At 51.3% G+C, this 18,316-nt stretch overlaps 1 protein-coding gene across 2 annotated transcripts in view; it reads left to right on the top strand.

Moving 5' to 3' along the window:
* The window catches only part of LOC149747339 (transforming acidic coiled-coil-containing protein 2-like), a 107,126-nt gene that overhangs the window by 81,510 nt on the left and 7,300 nt on the right, over positions 1 to 18,316 (top strand). The window contains exon 8 of one of the 2 annotated variants that reach the window (XM_089898268.1): positions 10,388 to 12,318. The exons of the other annotated variant lie outside the window; for it this stretch is intronic. Coding sequence (XP_089754394.1) covers positions 10,388 to 10,445 — 58 coding nt within the window. The 3' untranslated portion in view covers positions 10,446 to 12,318. Of the gene's footprint in view, positions 1 to 10,387; positions 12,319 to 18,316 lie in introns of those variants that run through there. 2 annotated transcript variants of the gene reach the window in all.

Below are 18,316 nucleotides of genomic sequence, written 5' to 3' on the forward strand. Positions count from 1 at the left end.
GGGGAAGGGGACCAGGTGCCACGCCTTGCTCAGCAGACTGGCCTGGGCGGCGGGGGAGGGGCTTTCTCCTGCCTCGTGTTCCGCCCGTGCGCCTTCCCCCTGCCCTGCGTGCCCCGGGCCCCGCACCCATCGCTGCTCTCCGTGTGCGGCGTGTACATCGGGCTTCGCCCCGGACTCAGAGGGTGCGGATTTGACCCGTGGTTTATTTAAACCAGGCTTGCTCACAGCCAGCCTTGGGACTCGGCTCATACGCCTGTCACACACACACACACACACACACACACACACACACAACCTCCCTCTCCACACATGTCTATATGTGTCTCTGTATTTATGTAACATATGTACGTACACACACACACAAGCTCTCTCTCTGCACACGTTTATATGTCTCTATAACGCATACACACACACACAAGCTCTCTCTCTGCACACGTCTATATATGTCTCTATATTTATATAACATACACACACACACAGAGTCTCTCTACACACATCTATATGTGTCTCTATATTTATATAACATACACACACACAGTCTTTCTCTACACACGTCTATATGTGTCTCTCTCTATATATAACATATGTACATACACACACACACAATCTCTCTCTCTACACACGTCTATATACGTCTCTATATTTATATAACATACACACACACACACACACAAGCTCTCTTTCTACACATGTCTATATGTGTCTCTCTATATAACATATACACACACACATATACACAGTCTCTTTCTCTACACACGTTTATATGTGTCTTTCTATATTTATATAACATGTACACACACACACAATCTCTCTCTGCACGCGTCTATGTGTCTCTCTATATTTATATAACATATATACACACACACACAATTTCTCTCTCTACATACATCTATATGTGTCTCTCTGTATATTTATATAACATATATATATATACACACACACAATCTCGCTACACATGTCTATATATGTCTTTATATTTATATAACATATATATACACACACACGCAATCTCTCTCTCTACACACGTCTATGTCTCTGTATTTATTTAACATGTACATACACACACACACATACACAGTCTCTCTACCCACGTCTGTATATGTGTATATTTATATAACATACACACACACACACACACACACACACACAGTCTCTTTCTCTACACACGTCTGTATGTGTCTCTATATTTATATAACATACACACACACACAGTCTCTTTCTCTATACATCTATATGAGTCTCTCTATTTATATAACATACACACACACAGTCTCTTTCTCTACACACATCTGTATGTGTCTCTATATTTATATAACATATGTACATACACACACACACAATCTCTCTCTCGACACACATCTATATATGTCTCTATATTTATATAACATACACACACAGAGTCTCTTTCTCTACACACGTCTATATGTGTCTCTCTCTATATTTATATAACATATATACACACACACACACAATCTCTCTACGCACATCTATATATGTCTCTATATTTATATAACATACACACACACAGAGTCTCTTTCTCTACACACGTCTATATGTGTCTCTCTCTATATTTATATAACATACACACACACACATTTTAATTGTATTTGTATTAGTAAAACAGCTGCTTTTTGCCGGATGGTGCATGGCACTGGGGAACCATAGTGAACGGGACAGACACTGGGTCCCTTCTCCCCAGGCTGAGACAGGAGCCTCCCTCTGAACTCCTGCAGCCACCCCTCTCCCCCTGTGTCACTGCCCTTCACAGATCCCTATGAATTACCTGTCTCGAATGCCCTCGCAGGGAGGAACTGAATCCGCTGCGACCTCTGGAATCACAGCACCCAGCCTGGCCTGGGCTGGTCCTTGGGGAAGGGCAGTACACTTGAACTGGGTTAGAGGGAAGACGGGGGTGAGTCTCCTTGTCTGCCTGCTTGGGGGCCAGTGTGTGCTAACCACCCCCGAAGTCGGCCCTCTTGGGGGACAGGCGGTCCATTCCTGCCCGGTCCCCGCTGTCCTGCTGGGACAGCGTCCAGAGGCCTCTTCATAAACTGGGAGGAGGTTTGCCTGGTGGAGGAGAAGTGTGAGGGCAGGGCTGACACAGCAGGAAGCTCCAGGCCAGAAACAGATGCTCTAAGGCAGCTGCACGTTGACGTCGAATTCCGAGTGTTTCTGTTACAGGTGGGAGTCAACCATAGTTCTTACGTATGAGTTTAACTTCTTAAAAGAGGCATCCTAGCTGGGCAGTAAGGCCCAGCACACAAGGAGCGTGCAGAAGCTTCCAGGGTGAAGTCGGGCATCACTTTCCGTCCTTGTGCTCGGCCTCCTCCCCTCCCCCATGGCCCTTCCCTGACCCCCACCGTTGTAGCAAGGCCAAGGGACCTCCAGCTGCAGCCAGAGAGGCTCAGCCTCCCTTAGGGAAAGGAGTGGGGCTGAGATCATCCTCGTCCAGTGCCCGAGGGACGCCAAGGGGCCGTGGGAGCAGAGGGTACAGGAGGACTTGGCTGGGTGACTCAGGAGAACTAATGTCCACCGGGGGGTGTTACTGGTGCTTCTGAAGTTCCCGCCTCAAGCCGAGACTGTGTATTTTGAATGACCTGTCCCAGGCCCCATAGTAGTCCCGTGATGTCTGCTCTCTAAGCTCCCACTGAGGGCACTTCCTGTGCTCCAGGCACCATGCGGGGTGTATCTCCGTAAATCCTCACAACAGCCCCAGCAGGTAGGGGGTTCTGTTACGACTGCTGTGTTACAGGTGAGCAGACAGAGGCTCAGAGACACGTGGCTAGTGAGTGGCAGAGCTGGGGTTTGAAGCAGGTCCAGCTTGGCTACCGAACCTGGTTCTGAGCTTCTCCACTGGCTGCAGGGAGCCAGGTTCCCCCTTCCCCCCACGCCACGGGGTCCCGCCTACATCACTGGCCTCTCAAGTCCGAGAAAGACATGAGTAAAGAAGTTGTGTCACCTGTGACCATGACCGAGAGTGATCACAGGATGCAGGAAGGGACCGGTGGCTGAGAACTGAGTTCATCAGTGCTGAGAGCTTGGCCAGCTCTCTGGCTTTATTTTCCAGTGGAAAGACTCAGTAGATCTCAATGCCGACTGAGCAATTTTGGTGCCTTGCCAGTGTGATTGGACATTTGTCTGGAGTTGTATTGTCCTACTTTTACTGGAAATTGGTGGGAAGGAGGTAGTTCTGGTAGGAGCAGAGATTGGTCTGGCTTTGGTTACCAACTCTGTCTACAGAATACGGTCGATCCGAGTTATTTGCAGATTCCGTGTTTGTGAGTTTGCTTCCTCGCTGAGATTTATTTGTAACCCCAAGATTGACACTCATGGCTCTTTCATGGTCATTTGTGAACACATGCAGAGCAGCAAAAAATTTCGGTCACCTGACGACCGTGCTCCCAGCTGAAGTGGAGCAAGGTGGCCTCTGGCTTCTTGCCACGGCTCTCGTATTATGAAAAGTGTCCTTTCACGGTATAGTTAGTGCCGTGCTTTTTGTGATTTTGTTGATGATTTTGCTGTTTAAAATAGCCCCCAAGCACAGTGCTGAAGTGCTGTCCAGTGTTTCAAAGTGCAAGAAGGCTGTGATGTACCTGCTGTAGAAAATACTTGTTAGATAAGCTTCGTTTGGGTGTGAGTTATAGTGCTGTCTACTGTAAATTCAGTGTTAAGGAATCAATTATATATTAAATAAGATGTTTTTAAATAGAAACTCACATAAAGCAAGATTATGTTTTGATCGGTTGACAAAAATATTGGGACCAGTGGCTTGCAGGAACCTAACCCTAGATTTCCTCTAGGAGCAATGGTTTAGTATCTGCTAATTCAGTGTCCAGGGTGACTTTATAGAACACAGTTACTGTGAATAAAGAGAATCAACTGTACTTAACCTTGCTGCTTTGTGGGAGTGACTAAGAAGGGCATTCTGGGTGTGTGCTGGTGGCTTTTTAGACCTCAGAAATGACACTGCCTCCCCACCCCATCTGTCTTAGTCTGTTCCTGCTGCTATAACAAAATACCACAGGCTGGGTGGCTCATACACAGCAGAAATTATTGCTCACAGCTCTGGAGGCTGGAAGTCCATGATCAGGGTGCCAGCATGGTCGAGTGAAGGCCCTCTTCCTGGTTGCACACCTCTCCTTGTGCTCTTATGTGATGGAAAGGTCTGGGGAGCTCTGCAGGGTCTCTTTTATAAAGTCAGTAATCCCATCATGAGGGCTCCAGCCTCATGATCTAACCTGCTAAAGGCCCCACCTCCTAATACCATCGCCTTGGGCACTGGGACTTCCACATAGGAATTTGGGGGGACACAAACATTCAGATCATAGCATCACCCAAGGATTCCCCCCCTCCATTTCCTGTTCAGAGCAGGGACAGGAGAGGCAGGGGGAGAGGTGAGGAGAGACGGGGAAGGAACAAACCTGGGCAGAGGGCAGCCTGCAACATCCTCTAGAGGTTTGCTGCCCCGCAGAAGCAGCGTTGGTACCTTAAATTAAAAAATTAATTTAAATTAAAATATGTTAAAAAATTATTAAAACAAGAAAAGTGGAGCTGGAGCATTTTCTTTAAGCCACCAGAGAGAAAGCAGAGCAGGACTCTCTCCCTCCTTTCTGCCGCTACTAATTCTTTGGTACTGATCCTTCCCTTTCAACTCTTCTTTCTGAACAAGAACAAAGAGAGAAGCTACCCCCGTCCCTGCAGCAATTCTCAAATAAAATGAAAGGGATTTTGACGCTCCCCTTCTGTCCAGTTAAAGCCACTGGACGACATCAAACTTGCTCCCTCTTCGGGAAACAGCCCCTGAACCCCCTGCAAATGGTTGAGCTTCCCTTTGGCTTTTGACATCCCCAGATGGCACAGAAAGCCAAGCCCAGACCCTCCAGAACATTCTACAAATGACTAGATTGCCCGTGGCCACTTGTATTCCCATCTGTTCAATATTTTCTATTTTTTTTATAAAGCAGCAGAATTGTTTTTCAATTGGAACCTTCCAGCTCTACTACCATTTGTTAAACAGAGTAAAATGGGGCACCCTGGTTACATCTGGGAACCTTCGGTGCTTTTCCTGTAGTCAGGAATCCAGGCTGAGGGGTCTCTTTAGACCTTGAGGTCTCCCGTGGACACAGCTGGAAAACTACTCACCTGACTCACGTCCATGGGGTCCAAACGTTAGCATGCCTCAAAATAACCCACTTCCAGCCCAGATTGCTGCCCCATCTCCAGAGTGTCTGATTCAGGAGGTCTGAGGAGGCACCCAGGGTTTTGCCTTTTTAACAAGTTCCCGGATGCCGCTGCTACTGCTGGTCTGGAGTCCACAATCGGAGAACCACTGGGTAAAGCAACGTGTCCAGATGCTCTTCTCCTCACCTGTCTGGCTGTTAATGGCTCCTCAGGGTAGGAAACACCTGACCCAGCAGCTGGCGGCTGAACTTTCTGACCAAAGAGCCAGGAGTAGGGGATGGCCCCTGCTCAGCGCGATCATCTCACTAGAGTTTCCAAATTCAGAATTTTCCAGAGTTGAAAGCACAGGGAATTCATACTGACTTAACAGCTTCTGTTTTTCCTCTTGCTCCAAATCATGTGGTTTCTTTTGGTTTCATCTGTTTGCACAATAAGGTTTTTTTTGGTCTTTCTACTATGGGTGTGCGTGGGTGGGTTCAACTGCTTCAGAAAGGTTAGCTGAACCTTTATTTAAGCAAGCGCCTTGTTAAAAACCGAGGGATAAAGTGGGGGTGCTGTTGTTTTAACTTAGAAAAGGGATCACCTGAAAGTCTTCTCTGAATAACCGAATTCCTTTGTACCATTTAAAAGGTACATGTTGAATGAAGGTACATGCTCATGAAATAGAGTTACATAACCAGTACCTAGCAGGCTGAGCCAGTTGGGATGCACCTGTATATCTGTTCAGAACCTTTGCGTTTCCAGTGTCCAGCTGGCTACTGTTAGGTTGAAGCACAGGAATCGCCACACTGGCAATTGTCAAAATGTTGACAGCTTCGTAGGGTTCAAACTAGCACAGGATTTTGTTCTTGGTTTGGTTTTTCATGGTTCTGGAGCTGCTTTATGTAGTAGGTAGGTTTGACTTTCTGAATAAATAGTTAAATCTTGGATATCTGAGATCAGTTTCCTTTTGTCCTCGGTATCCTCAGCTCTGCATTCTCTGTTACCAAGGACCGTCAAGGCACGCAAGGAATCTTGCACCTGGGAAGAGGATGCAAGGAACTGGGAGAGACAATGGTGGGAATTAATGTGCTGGATGACCCAACCCAGATCAAAGCCTCGTGTAGTTTTGGGATGGTATTTATGACTTTTCCTTTAGTTAATATTTTCCTTCCTGATTAAGTTTTGCTTCTGCCAAGCTTAAAAGTAATCTCTGTCCTCTGAGCACAGACTCGCTCTGTGAAAAGGGTATGAGTGTGCTGGGAAGGAACCCACAAGCCTGTTCAGGGTTAACTGTGCAGAGCCAGCCTACGGCCAGACATCTGAAGGTCGGTGGCATTTATACTCTCATGTGGGCTGCTCTTCACAGGCTGGAATATCTCCCTCGCGACTAGAGATCACTTGATGTGCCTGTCTTGGAGTTGTCAGCCAATTTGCAAGCCTCTCTGGGCACTTTCTGATTTGGGCTTTGTTGCTTCTCAGCGGCTGCGTCTCGGAGGAGGGTGATGCAGGATCTCCCATCTCGGAGACTCCTCTTATCAAACCCCAGGCCTCGGTTGGACTGATTGTCCGGTGCTCCTGTCGACCGAACGTAGCTCTCCAAACCAGCAATTTCAAAGCGCTTTTCTTTCTCTGGCTTGCATCTCACTTTCAGCCTGAGCTGAGTCTTTGGCCTTAGCTCTTGCCCTATTACGTGATCATGTGCGCTTGGGGATTCAGGAAGAAAAAAATCAAGGGGGCCTGTGAGGAAGGGCTATTGTGTTAATACCCTCCAGATGGTGATGTGAAATAGGAGATAAGATGCTCTCGCCCATCTGGCCCGACAGGACGTGATATGCTCGGCTTGTATCTTGGGGGCCGTTATCACACTCCCATGACAGCCAGGGTCACTCTGGTGTTTGTCCTTAGACAGGGGCTTAATTTGGCAACTCTCTCCGATCTCTGAAATGAAACCTGCTATCAGTTCAGTGGGGGATCCGCCAAGAAGGACTCAAAAGCCCTGAACAGGGTGTCAAGAGACAACAGCTGGTGACGGCATCTCACTACAGCTGGGCTTGGAGGACTGTCGGGCTGAGTGCCAGCCCTGAAGCAACATGCTTCATGTGTTTCTCAGGTCTCGTGTGGGTGGCGACTGCATCCAAACAGTTAATGGGACCAGTTGTTGTTAGTGACGACCTAACAATAGTGAGGTACTGAATCAGGGATGGCAAACTCTGACCCGTTAGTAGTGGTTCCTTAGGGATCTGTGTTGAGAAGGATTCAGAGGTCTTGTCCAGCTGGGCCTCGCAGGAAAGAATGCCTTGATCGACATGCCATTTCTGTCTGCTGAAAGTATGGTGAGTTTATTTGCCCTTTTTTTTTTGTCAGTTCTTCCCTTAAAAAATAAAAAGCTTAAATTAAATCAACATTTCCTTCATCTTCCAAAAATACAAATACTTTACATGAATTTGAATTCAGCTTCTTTGTTATTGCATAGGAAACATTGATTAACTCCTTACATGGGAAAAGGGATTAGTGGACTTTTACAACTAGAAGGGTCTTTGCAGCCCTATTCCTGGCCCATTTTATAGGGGAGGAGATCAAGGGCAAGTGAATGTAAGTGCCTTGCAGAAGCCAACTGAGGGGAATTCCTTGGCGGTCCAGCGGTTAGGACTCCGCGCTTCCAGTGCCGGGGGCACGGGTTCGATCTCTGGTTGGGAAACTAAGATCCCACGTGCCACGTGGCATGGCCAAAAAGAAAAAACAGAAGACAACTGAGAAGGCAGATGTGGACCCGCCTCAGGGCTCTGCCCCGCTCTGTGCTGGGCTTGACAGCTGCCCACGGGTTCCCACTGAGGGCTGGGAGTGGTACTGGGCATTGGAAAGGGCCCGACTCCCTGAGAATAACGTCTCTAAGACAAGTCATTGCTGCTCACGGGAGACTTGAGTGGACAGGAGCTGGCAAGGGAGGCCGACCTGGTTATCTGCTCCAGCAACAAGGCCCTCTGGCAGCTCAGGGGGCCTTGGAGGGGCCCTATGGAAGCTTCCCCTCGGGGTCTGGAACCAGGGCTGACTTCATGGGCATGTGACCTGGGCAGTCACCCAGGGCCCTGTGCTCAGAAGGGCCCCGTGCTCGGTTCAGCACGCTGCTGTCGTCACCCTCCTGAAATTCTCATATTTCAGGCACACGGGGCCTTGCGTTTCCACTTTGCTTTCATTTGCATTCCTGCAGCTTATGTTGCTGGTCCCACCTCAAGACCGTTGGACTCTGAGATTCCAAGAAGATAGGACAGTTGTCCCACTGTCGGTGGCCTGCATGTTTGGGAGGCCAGGGGGCGGGAGGGAAGGAGCTGCCATGTGCTGTGCACTTGTTCTGGGCCAGACCCCGTGCTGGGGGCTGGAGAGACCACAGTGGCTGAGTCTCTAGTAGGAGAAGAGGACGTGTTAGCAGAAAACAGCAGCATATGCAGAAGCTAGGCCCAGTTAAGCCTGGCAATGCAGGGTGGGCATCGTTACCCCTGCCGGGGATGGGGGGAGCTTCCTTGTTTGGGTGACACTCCAGGATGATTATGGGGTGGGTTAGGAGGGGGCCTGAGAGAGGTAGGCGGAGATTCAGGGGCAGGGTCTGCTTGAGCAAAGACACAGAGGCAAAAAACTGCCAGGAGCCCTTGGAGACTGGCCTGGTGGGGTCAGGGCAACAGGAGGACAAACCCGGGAGGGGACAGAGCTGGGTTGCGGGAACCCCAGCTTGCGAGGTCCAGGAGTTTCACCTGTATTCCGTCAGGTGTAAGGCGTGGAAAGTGGGGGAGGGCTTCAGGCAATGAAAGGACCTGATCAGGGCTTCCCTGGTGGCACAGTGGTTGAGAGTCCGCCTGCCGATGCAGGGGACATGGGTTCGTGCCCCCGTCCGGGAGGATCCCACATGCCGCGGAGCGGCTGGGCCCGTGAGCCATGGCCGCTGAGCCTGTGCATCCGGAGCCTGTGCTCCGCAACGGGAGAGGCCACAACAGTGAGAGGCCTGCGTACCGCAAAAAATAAAAAACAAAAGAAAGGACCTGATCAGAACTCGAGTTGGGACATCCTGGTGTCCGTGTGTGTGTTGGGGGGTGGATGTGCAGGAGCCCTGCTCAGAGAGGCTGCAGGCCTGGACCAGCAGGACAAAGGGGACAGATTCTGGAAGGACAAGGGATGTGACTCAGCATGGAGGGGCGATGATGGGGCGAGAGAACAAGGAGAGTCAAGGACAGTCTCACCTTCTGGTCCAGGGCCTGGACAGCTGGTGGGGCCACTAGCCAAGCTGGGGAGAAATTTGGGGGAGGAGGAGGGTTAAGAGGGGACAGTGGGAGTTCTGTGGGGCCGGGAGGCATCTGTAGGTGCCCGTGTGTCAGAGCTTCGGTCGTGAGTCACTGAAGCTTTCCCTGTTGGGGCCTGACCTCCCCGCCTCTGGGGTTGGACCAAGGGCAGGCTGCAGACCAGGAGGGAGGGGCGCCATCATTCTTAAAAGAGCTGTTGAGTCATTTGTTTGGTGCCTTTAGCTGATGGGAACAGGCCAGCGCCGGAAGGGTGTGGCCCTGGTGGTCTGGGTGCCAACCAAGTGAAGGGTGGGGGGGGGCAGGCATCCGGTCTCCAGGCTGAAGAGCTGAGGGGACCACAGGGTGTTCTCAGGGGTGGGGGGATGCGGTCAGCCTCGAGGCATCCTCATCACAGTGTGACTGTCACTGTGCTTCCCCGTGGGGTTGGCCTTGTTCTGAGGCCACAGCTCCTCCCCTCTGCCAGGGTTTTCAAAGACAGAAACCTTTCCTTGCACTTTGATGGAGTTGTGTCCACGAACTGTGTCACCTATTCTGTTTGCATTAAATTAAATAAAATCTTCAGGGGGTGTGCAGAGGAAGGGGCTCGGCCAGTGTAATTTCTTTCGAAAGCAAATTTCAGAGTAAAGGCTTGAGTTTGTAAGTGGCCTGTTCACTGCTTATGGATAAGAATAAATGTAGCTTTCCAGAGTGTGAAAATGGCTTTCTTAAGGAGCTTAACAGCCCCCCATAGTTTTCATTATTCGTTTGAGTCATCTCTTTACGAAAAATGTTATTTCAGCCACTGTCCATGTTGTGACAAACAACAGTTTGAACAGCCAAGGCATCGTGCCGTCTGTAAGCCCACTTCGCACTTTTGCCGGTTCTGCCCACGAGCTCATTGTAATTTTTGTTCACGTGTGGATTGCCTTTTACTCTCTGCTCTGTTTTTCTCCTAGTTTCCATGAGGCCCAGGGGAGAAGGTCATGTGGTTCCAGCTCTGTCTCTGCTCCCTGAACCCGGTTTGGTCGTAGCCATTCGGGACTCCCCCCACCCCGTCCCCGGCTCTCCCTCTGCCTGTCCGAGTGCCCACTGTGCGTGGCCCGGCTGGATGTTGGGCTGCTGGGGTGAATCTGAGAGATAAAGCCCCTGTCCTCAGGGAGTTCGGTCTCCCTCGTGGTCTTCAAGTCCCAGGTGATGGGAGTCACTGGTGATGGGAGTCACTGAGGAGGAGCTGGGGGCTTCCGGGTGTGTGCTAGGGGGTCCGTTAGAAAGTGGACATGGAGCTGGACCCCAGCTGGGTTTCAGGCTCTCGGTGCTGAGTCACGCAGTGTTAAGGATTCAGAGCCTGGGTTCCCATCCTGGCCCCCCCGCCTACTCGCTCTGTGACCTCGCCTCTCCGAGCCTCGGCTTTGATCTCTGTAAAGGGAGGGTGGTGACATCTGACTCAAAGGCTGTTGTGGCGCTTCCGGAGGTCACGTATGTGAAGCATTTAACACAGGCCCGGGCTCACAGGCTCAGGCACCTAGGACAGAGCCACCCCGGACATTTGCACCAGCAGGGGCGAGCTACTGCTGTTTTCGTAGCTGCGGAATAGTGAAGGCCAAGCCAGGACGCGGGCAGCGGAGCAATTGCTTGCCCGGGGAGGAGGGGGGCTTCCAAGGCCAGGAGACAGCAGGGGCAGCCAGTGCTGTGGGAACCCGGGGAGGGGGGCCCGGCTGGTCAGAGCAGAGCAGGTGAGGGTGAGGACCGTGGGGCGAGGCGCGGGGCAGAAGCCCGGCCCTGCAAGACCTGCTGAGAGCTGCGACGGGGATTCGGGGCTAGACTCAGAGTTCTTTTGCTGTACTGGGTGTGCGGTGCCCGTGGCAGCCGTCCTCCAGGCCGGAAAGCCAGCCTCGCAGGGGATGTGGAGGAGGTGGAGATTAGCAGGACACCCTTGACACGGAAACCTGGAAACCCTAACGTCCTGCCTTCCTGCAGTGCGGGAGCTGCCGGCAGGAGCTCACGCCCACAGGGAAGCAATGAGTCCCAGCACGAGGCTGTGAAACTCGTAACCCCAGATTCGACCTCTGGCTGGGTTTCAGGCTCTCGGTACTGAGTCACACAGTGTGGACAGCAGTGCGGACAGCCGGAGAGGCTGGGAGGGCTAACCCGCCCTGGAAGTCTGTGGACGGCATCGCTAGTCTTGCTTTTGCCAAAGGGGAAGATCAGAACCTCTTTTGAGCTCCAAGCCTGGTGCCTTTTGGATCCAAGGGTGTGTCTGCAGGTGGCTGTCCTTCCTGCCTTCCCTCCTTTTTTTTTTTTTTGCCGTACGCAGGCCTCTCACTGTTGTGGCCTCTCCCGTTGCTGAGCACAGGCTCCAGACGCGCAGGCTCAGCGGCCATGGCTCACGGGCCCAGCCGCTCCGCGACCTGCGGGATCCTCCTGGGCCGGGGCACAAACCTGCGTCCCCTGCATCGGCAGGCGGACTCCAAACCACGGTGCCACCAGGGAAGCCCCTGCTACCTTCCCTCCTGCTGGGGGCCTCCCTGCACTCCCAGCCTTTCCCTGGATGTCCAGCAGGGGGCACTCACCCATTAAACCAGGGACAGGGCTGTGCTCTGGGAATCCTTCCCCAGGGAAGAGGGATCCCGGCAAGTTCCTGGTGCAGGTTCCTTGGTTACACGTTAGCCTCTTCACCTTGACTTTTCTCAGCCTCAGAGTTTTGGGCCAAATCCTGGGGAGTCTGCAAAATTGTATTTTAGTTTTCAACTCCCAGAGTTTCACTGCTTATTAAAAAGTGATGAGAAACGATCATATGAAATTCCCTTCCCCCAAACAAAACTCAAACAAGACAACTCAGTGTTCTGACACCCGAGCTGCCTGCAGCCTGGGTTCTGCTGCAGCCTAAGCGGGGGGGGGGGGGGGGGGGGGGGGGGGGGGGTGGGGGGTGGGGGGTGGGGGGGGGTGGGGGTGGTGGGGGGGGGGTGGAATTCACAGCCTGGCCTGGGGGCTGCTGCACTGGAAGGTGCACCCCGACTCTGTCTAAGCAGAGGCTCCTCCGGTGGGGAGCCTGGGGCAGCAGTGTGCTGGGTCTTTAAATACCCAGTGCCATGTGTGTGACTGGGTTGGGAGGGGTGAGCGGGCCTGATGAATGTGCCATAAAGGAGCCGAGTTCCGCTGGGAATAATTCTCCCTTTGTGTCCCCAGCACCCACCCAGCTGCTGCCCGTGTGGATCTCACTCCCCCGGCCTCAGAACACACATCTTTGCCTTCCGCCCCAGCTGGTGATGGACACGCACCTTTGCCTTCCACTCCAGCTGGTGATGGAGTCGAAGCTTCCATTCCCTCCTGCCAAGGTCTAGCCAAGGACTTAAGCAGGTATTGTACAAAGCTCTCCTTCCAAGCCGCTGCCCCCAGAGAGGCGGGGCCTGGTGGTCTCTGTCCCTTAGGCCCTGGGGAGCTGCATTTAGGATGGGGCCAAGAAGGTGTTGACAGTTTGGACCGTGATGCCATGTGTGATTGTTTGGGCTGTAGTTGATTTGAAGTTTATCCGTGCTAGCAAGCTCTCCATGTAACAAAGGGGACGTCCTGTGTGAGTATTGGTGTATTAATTGGCGTTCTCCAGAGAAACAGAACCAGTGGGATGTGTATACACATATACAGGCGTAACTTGTTTTATTGCACTTTACAAATTGAAGGCTTGTGGCAACCCTGAATTGAGCAAGTCTATTGGCTTCATTTTCCCGACATTTGCTCCCTTCGTGTCTCTGTGTCACATTTTGAGAATTCTCGCAATATTTCAGACTTTCTCATTAGTATATTTGTCATGGTGATCTGTGATCAGTGATCTTTGATGTTACTATTGCAAAAAGATTATGACTCACTGAAGGCTCAGATGACGGTTAGCATTTGTTAGCAATAAAGTATTTTTTAATTAAGGTATGTACAATGGTTTCTTTAGACATAATACTGTTGCACACAATAGGCTACAGTATAGTGTAAAAGTAACTTTTATATGCATTGGGAAACCAAAAACTTCGTGTGACTCACTTTATTGTGATATTCGCTTTATTGTGGTAGTCTGGAACCATACTTATATTACCTCGGAGGTCTGCCTGTTTAGAGAGAAATTTATTTTAAGGAATTGGCTCATGAAAATGTGGAGACTGGCAAATCCAAAAACTGCAAGGCAGGCCAACAGGCTGGAGGCCTGGGGACGCATTGATGTTGTAGCTGGAGTCCAAAGGCCGTCTGCTGGCAGAACTCCTTCTTCCTTGGGGGACCTCAGTCTTTGTCTCTTAAAGCCTTCAACTGATTGGGCGAGGCTCACCCACATTATGGGGGGTAATCTGCTTTACTTAAAGTCTACTGATTTAAATGTTACTCTTATCTAAAAAAATACCTTCACAGCAACATCTACACTGACCAGATACCTGAGTACAATGGCCAAGACAGCACTTAAAATTAATCCACAGCAAGTATTCAGAACTCCTGTTTCTATGCAAACGGCTGGTTCTGATTAGAAACTATTCTGCTTAGCTATTAAGTCCTCTAAAGAACATTTTCAGATAGTCTTTTCTTGTGGAGGGCTAAACACACCTGGGTGTGTTGAGAAGGGGAAGCCCGTGGCCTCAGAGAGTCCTGCTACTGGGGAGGCACAGAGGTGCCCAAAGCTAAGCTGAAGGAGAGAGTGAGAGGGGTGGCCAACGCATTGATGATCACCTGCCAAGCCAGTGTCCAGAAGTAATAGAGGAATCAGGGGAGAGGAGGCTCGTTGTGTGCAGATGTGGTTCTAGAACACGCAGTGATGAGGAGGTGGGGATGGAGCTGGACCTGAATCTCTCTTATCTGGATGATACTCCATGGAGCAGACGCTCTTCCTTGCCCATTATCTCTTGAGGTCTACCTGCCTCTCTGTTGGTCCCTTGTCCCTGAGGGCTTCCCAGGGGAGGCAACTTCTAAGCTGAGAACTGAAGGCTAAGTGGACTTAACTACACACGGGCAGGGGAGGGAACAGCATCTGCAGAAACCTTGAGGAAAGAGAAGGGAGCAAAACTGAAGAGGTCCCATGGAGGCTGGGGCAGGCAGAGAAGGGAAGGGGGTAGCACAGTGGTCAGGGGCCGGTGGTTGGCACACCGTGGCTCATGTTAAGGATTGGGGGCTTTATTTTTTTTTCTTGGTAGAATTTTTTTCGATTAATAGATTTCTTTTAAGAATAGTTTTAGACTTACCAAAAAAAATCGAGACAGTAGTATCAAGTGTACCCATTTACCAAGCACACAGTTGCCCTATTATTAACATCTCAACAGTAGCGTGGTTCATTTGATGCACTTCATGAACCAATATTGACACATTGTTATTAACTAAAGTCCACAGTTTATTCCGATTTCCTTACCTTTTCCCTAATGTCCTTTTTCTGTCCCAGGACCCCATCCAAGATACGACATGGCATTTAGTCTTTACGTCTCCTTAGGCGCCTCTTGGCTGTGACTGTTCCTCAGACTCTCTTGTTCTTGATGACCTTGACAGTTCTGAGGAGGACTGTCAGGTACTTTGTCGAATGTCCCTTAGCTGGGATTCGTCTGATGTTTTTCTCATGATTAAAGTAAAGTTATGGGTTTGGGGAGGAAGATCACAGAGGTAAAGTGCCATTTTCATCACATCATATCAAGGGTACTTACCGTCAACGTGTTTTATGACTGTTCACGTTGACCTTGATCGCTTGGCTGGGGTTGTGTTGACTGTCAAGTTTCTCTTTTTTGTCCCCTTTTCCATACTGTCCTCTTTGGAAGGAAGTCACTATGGGCACATCTCAGGACTGGGGAGTTGTGCCCCCTCTTTTAGGGGGAGTATCTACATAAATTTTTTGGAATTCTTCTGCATGGAAGATTTGTCTCTTCTCCTCCATTTATTAACTTATTCAGTCATTTATTTATATCAATATGGACTCGCGGGTATCTATTTTATACTTTGAGTTATAATACAATACTACTTTATTTGGTCGCTCAGATTGTTCCAGCTTTTCGGCCATTGGGCCATTGGCTCCTAGGGCTTTATTTTAAGAAAGTCCAGAAGCCCTGAGGCAGGCAGAGATCTGAGCAGATTTGCATTTTTAAAAGATGTCTCCAGCTGCTTGGCAGGGCAGGAGTGGTTTCAGGACTGATCAGGGCCCCCAGACCCTGAGACTCCCTGTCCTGGCCCAGCGGACTGGACAGGTCCAGGGACAGCTGTGGTCCCATCGCCCTAAGTACACCCTCAGCTGTGGCTTCAGGGTGTTGGCCAGCTCCAGTGTCTCTCCATGGCTGCTCTTTTCAGCGGGGCTGTGGCCTGGATCCAGGGATCCAAATAAGTCCTGTCTTTTTCCCTTTGGCGGGTCCTTGGAAGTTTGCGAAGCAAGTTTCAAAAATGTACAAATGAAAATTTCATTTCACTGAAATGGAAGTTGTTATTCGCCAGGTCTGGGCCAGAGTCTGAGGTCTCTGTTGGTCTCATGATTTGGAGATACATCCTCCATCAGTGCCCATCTCCAGCCAGGCCTCTCTTGTTGGAGCTGTTACGCCCTCTGTGTGTTTTCACCATGCCCAGGCGACTGCAGTGCCCCTGACATCTATGGCTTTGTCTTCCCCTCTTTGGGCTTGGAGGGGAGAGCAGTGGGGCAGTGAGACCTGGTGTCTTAACAAAGAAAGCCCAGGGCACATCTTATTACAGAATCGACAGATGTTCTGTTCTTGCAGGCATGCTGGGTGACTTCCTGCAGCCTCCCCCTGCTTCTGATGGCTGCTGTGGAAATGATGACATAATCCCACATTTCCAGTGCAAATGGCTTTTCTCCCGGAGTTTTCCCACCCTCACCCCTCCCCCATGTCCACTGGTAATCATTAGGCCACAAGCCTTGGGGAGAACAGATGTGACTTTGAGAGAGTCCATGGGGAGGAGAGGGGGCGTCATTTCTCTGCTTCCCAACCCTGGCTGAAGCAAAGGGGGTGTCCTGGGAGGGACACTGTCCACCAAGGTGGCAGAGCTCCGACAGGCCTTCCTCGTTCCTTCAGCCCTGCCCGTCTGTGGCGTTTGTGCTCAGCAGACACCCTGACCTACTAAAGCTGTTTGGAGAGCATTATGTGGCGATTAATTGAGCTTTAAGAGGCTGGAGCCAGACAGGGAATCTGAAGATAAAGAATTTCCAGGAATGCAAGTCGAAAGCCCTCACTCTTGCAAAGGCAGCCACAGCTGACCAGGGGTTTTGGACCTCGGGGGGCTTATGGCAAAGAGCCTGCTGTGTTGGCACGTGGGGCAGGCAGATATGAACCTCAGCAAACATCAGAGCTGACCTCCCACTCTGCCTGCTGGGGATGGCGGTCCCTAAGGAATCGGTAACTTGGAAACCTGGCCAGCGGCTGCCTGGACGACCCAGAAGGAATGAGACTGGGGAAGCAGCTGAACTTCTTGCAAGGAGGAGCTGGTTCTGTGTTGGTGCAGGAAGGCCAGGGGACAACAACCCTGAGACACACCACCCTGAATGCAGCCTGGCATCTGGGGAGAGGCAGGTGGCCTGGGCTCACCACGGTTTCTGGTGGGATATTCGGCCCACCGTGGGCAGCCCTCAAATGCTCCCGTCTCTCTGTCAGCACCTCTCCCAGACTTGAGAGCTTTTCCTAGCGGGAGAGGGAATGAGGAGACCTTCTCCCTGGCCTCTAGGGTGGTACGCTTCTCCTGCCAGCTCAGGGGAGTGAACCCCTCGAGAAATACCGCACATCCTCGCGCACAGCTCAGAGAAGTGAACCCCTCGGGAAATACCGCACATCCTCGCGCACAGCTCAGGGCAGTGAACCCCTCGAGAAATACCGCACATCCTCGCGCACAGCTCAGGGGAGTGAACCCCTCGAGAAATACCGCACATCCTCGCGCACAGCTCAGGGGAGTGAACCCCTCGAGAAATACCGCACATCCTCGCGCACAGCTCAGAGAAGTGAACCCCTCGAGAAATACCACACATCCTCGCGCACAGCTCAGGGCAGTGAACCCCTCGAGAAATACCGCACATCCTCGCGCACAGCTCAGAGGAGTGAACCCCTCGGGAAATACCGCACATCCTCGCGCACAGCTCAGGGCAGTGAACCCCTCGAGAAATACCGCACATCCTCGCGCACAGCTCAGGGGAGTGAACCCCTCGAGAACTACCGCACATCCTCGCGCACAGAGCCAGGCCGTTTGCGCGCTCACAGCTCAGTGGTTAATTTCGTAGGTGGGGTCAGGACCATCCTTGGGGTTGCTGATGCTGAGACTCTCTGGTGATGAGATGCTGCACTGAGCAGACTGGGGTCTCATCTGGCCTCATTCATTCGTTTATGTGAACCAAGTTTCATTTCACTCACTCTCTTGCCTGTCAGACCCACTTCTTGCAGGGCAGCCTGGGCGTGGATATTTTGCTGAGCATCACCGTCCTGGCGGGACAAGCAGAGGCTGTCGGAGCTGGGCCTCCGGCTCTCGGCCAGTCTCATGAACAGGCACCAGTGTTTGGGGGCTGCTGAGCTTCCCAGTGTTTGCAGGCAGGCGTGTCTGGAAGCTCCACCTGGCTGGCTTCAGCCCCAGGAGCACAGCGAGGAAGCCCGTCACTCTGTTCTCCAAACACAGTTCAGTAAATGGTGGCCACCTCAGTCTGGGCGGAGCCAGTACGGAGCAGGCGGGACCCATGATCCCAGCTCTCAAATTCTTTTTTTTTAATTTTAATTTATTTATTATTTTTTATTTTTGGCTGCATTGGGTCTTCATTGCTGTGCGCGAGCTTTCTCTATTTGCGGTGAGCGGGGGCTACTCTTCGTTGTGGTGCGCGGGCTTCTCATTGTGGTAGCTTCTCTTGTTGCAGGGCATGGGCTCCAGGCGTGCGGGCTTCAGTAGTTGTGGCTTGT

Source organism: Delphinapterus leucas, chromosome 16 (genome assembly GCF_059928025.1).
Source record: "Delphinapterus leucas isolate spDelLeu-1000000601 "Yukka" chromosome 16, BTC_Dleu_Yukka2, whole genome shotgun sequence".
In the NCBI taxonomy this organism is placed as follows: Eukaryota; Metazoa; Chordata; class Mammalia; order Artiodactyla; family Monodontidae; genus Delphinapterus; species Delphinapterus leucas.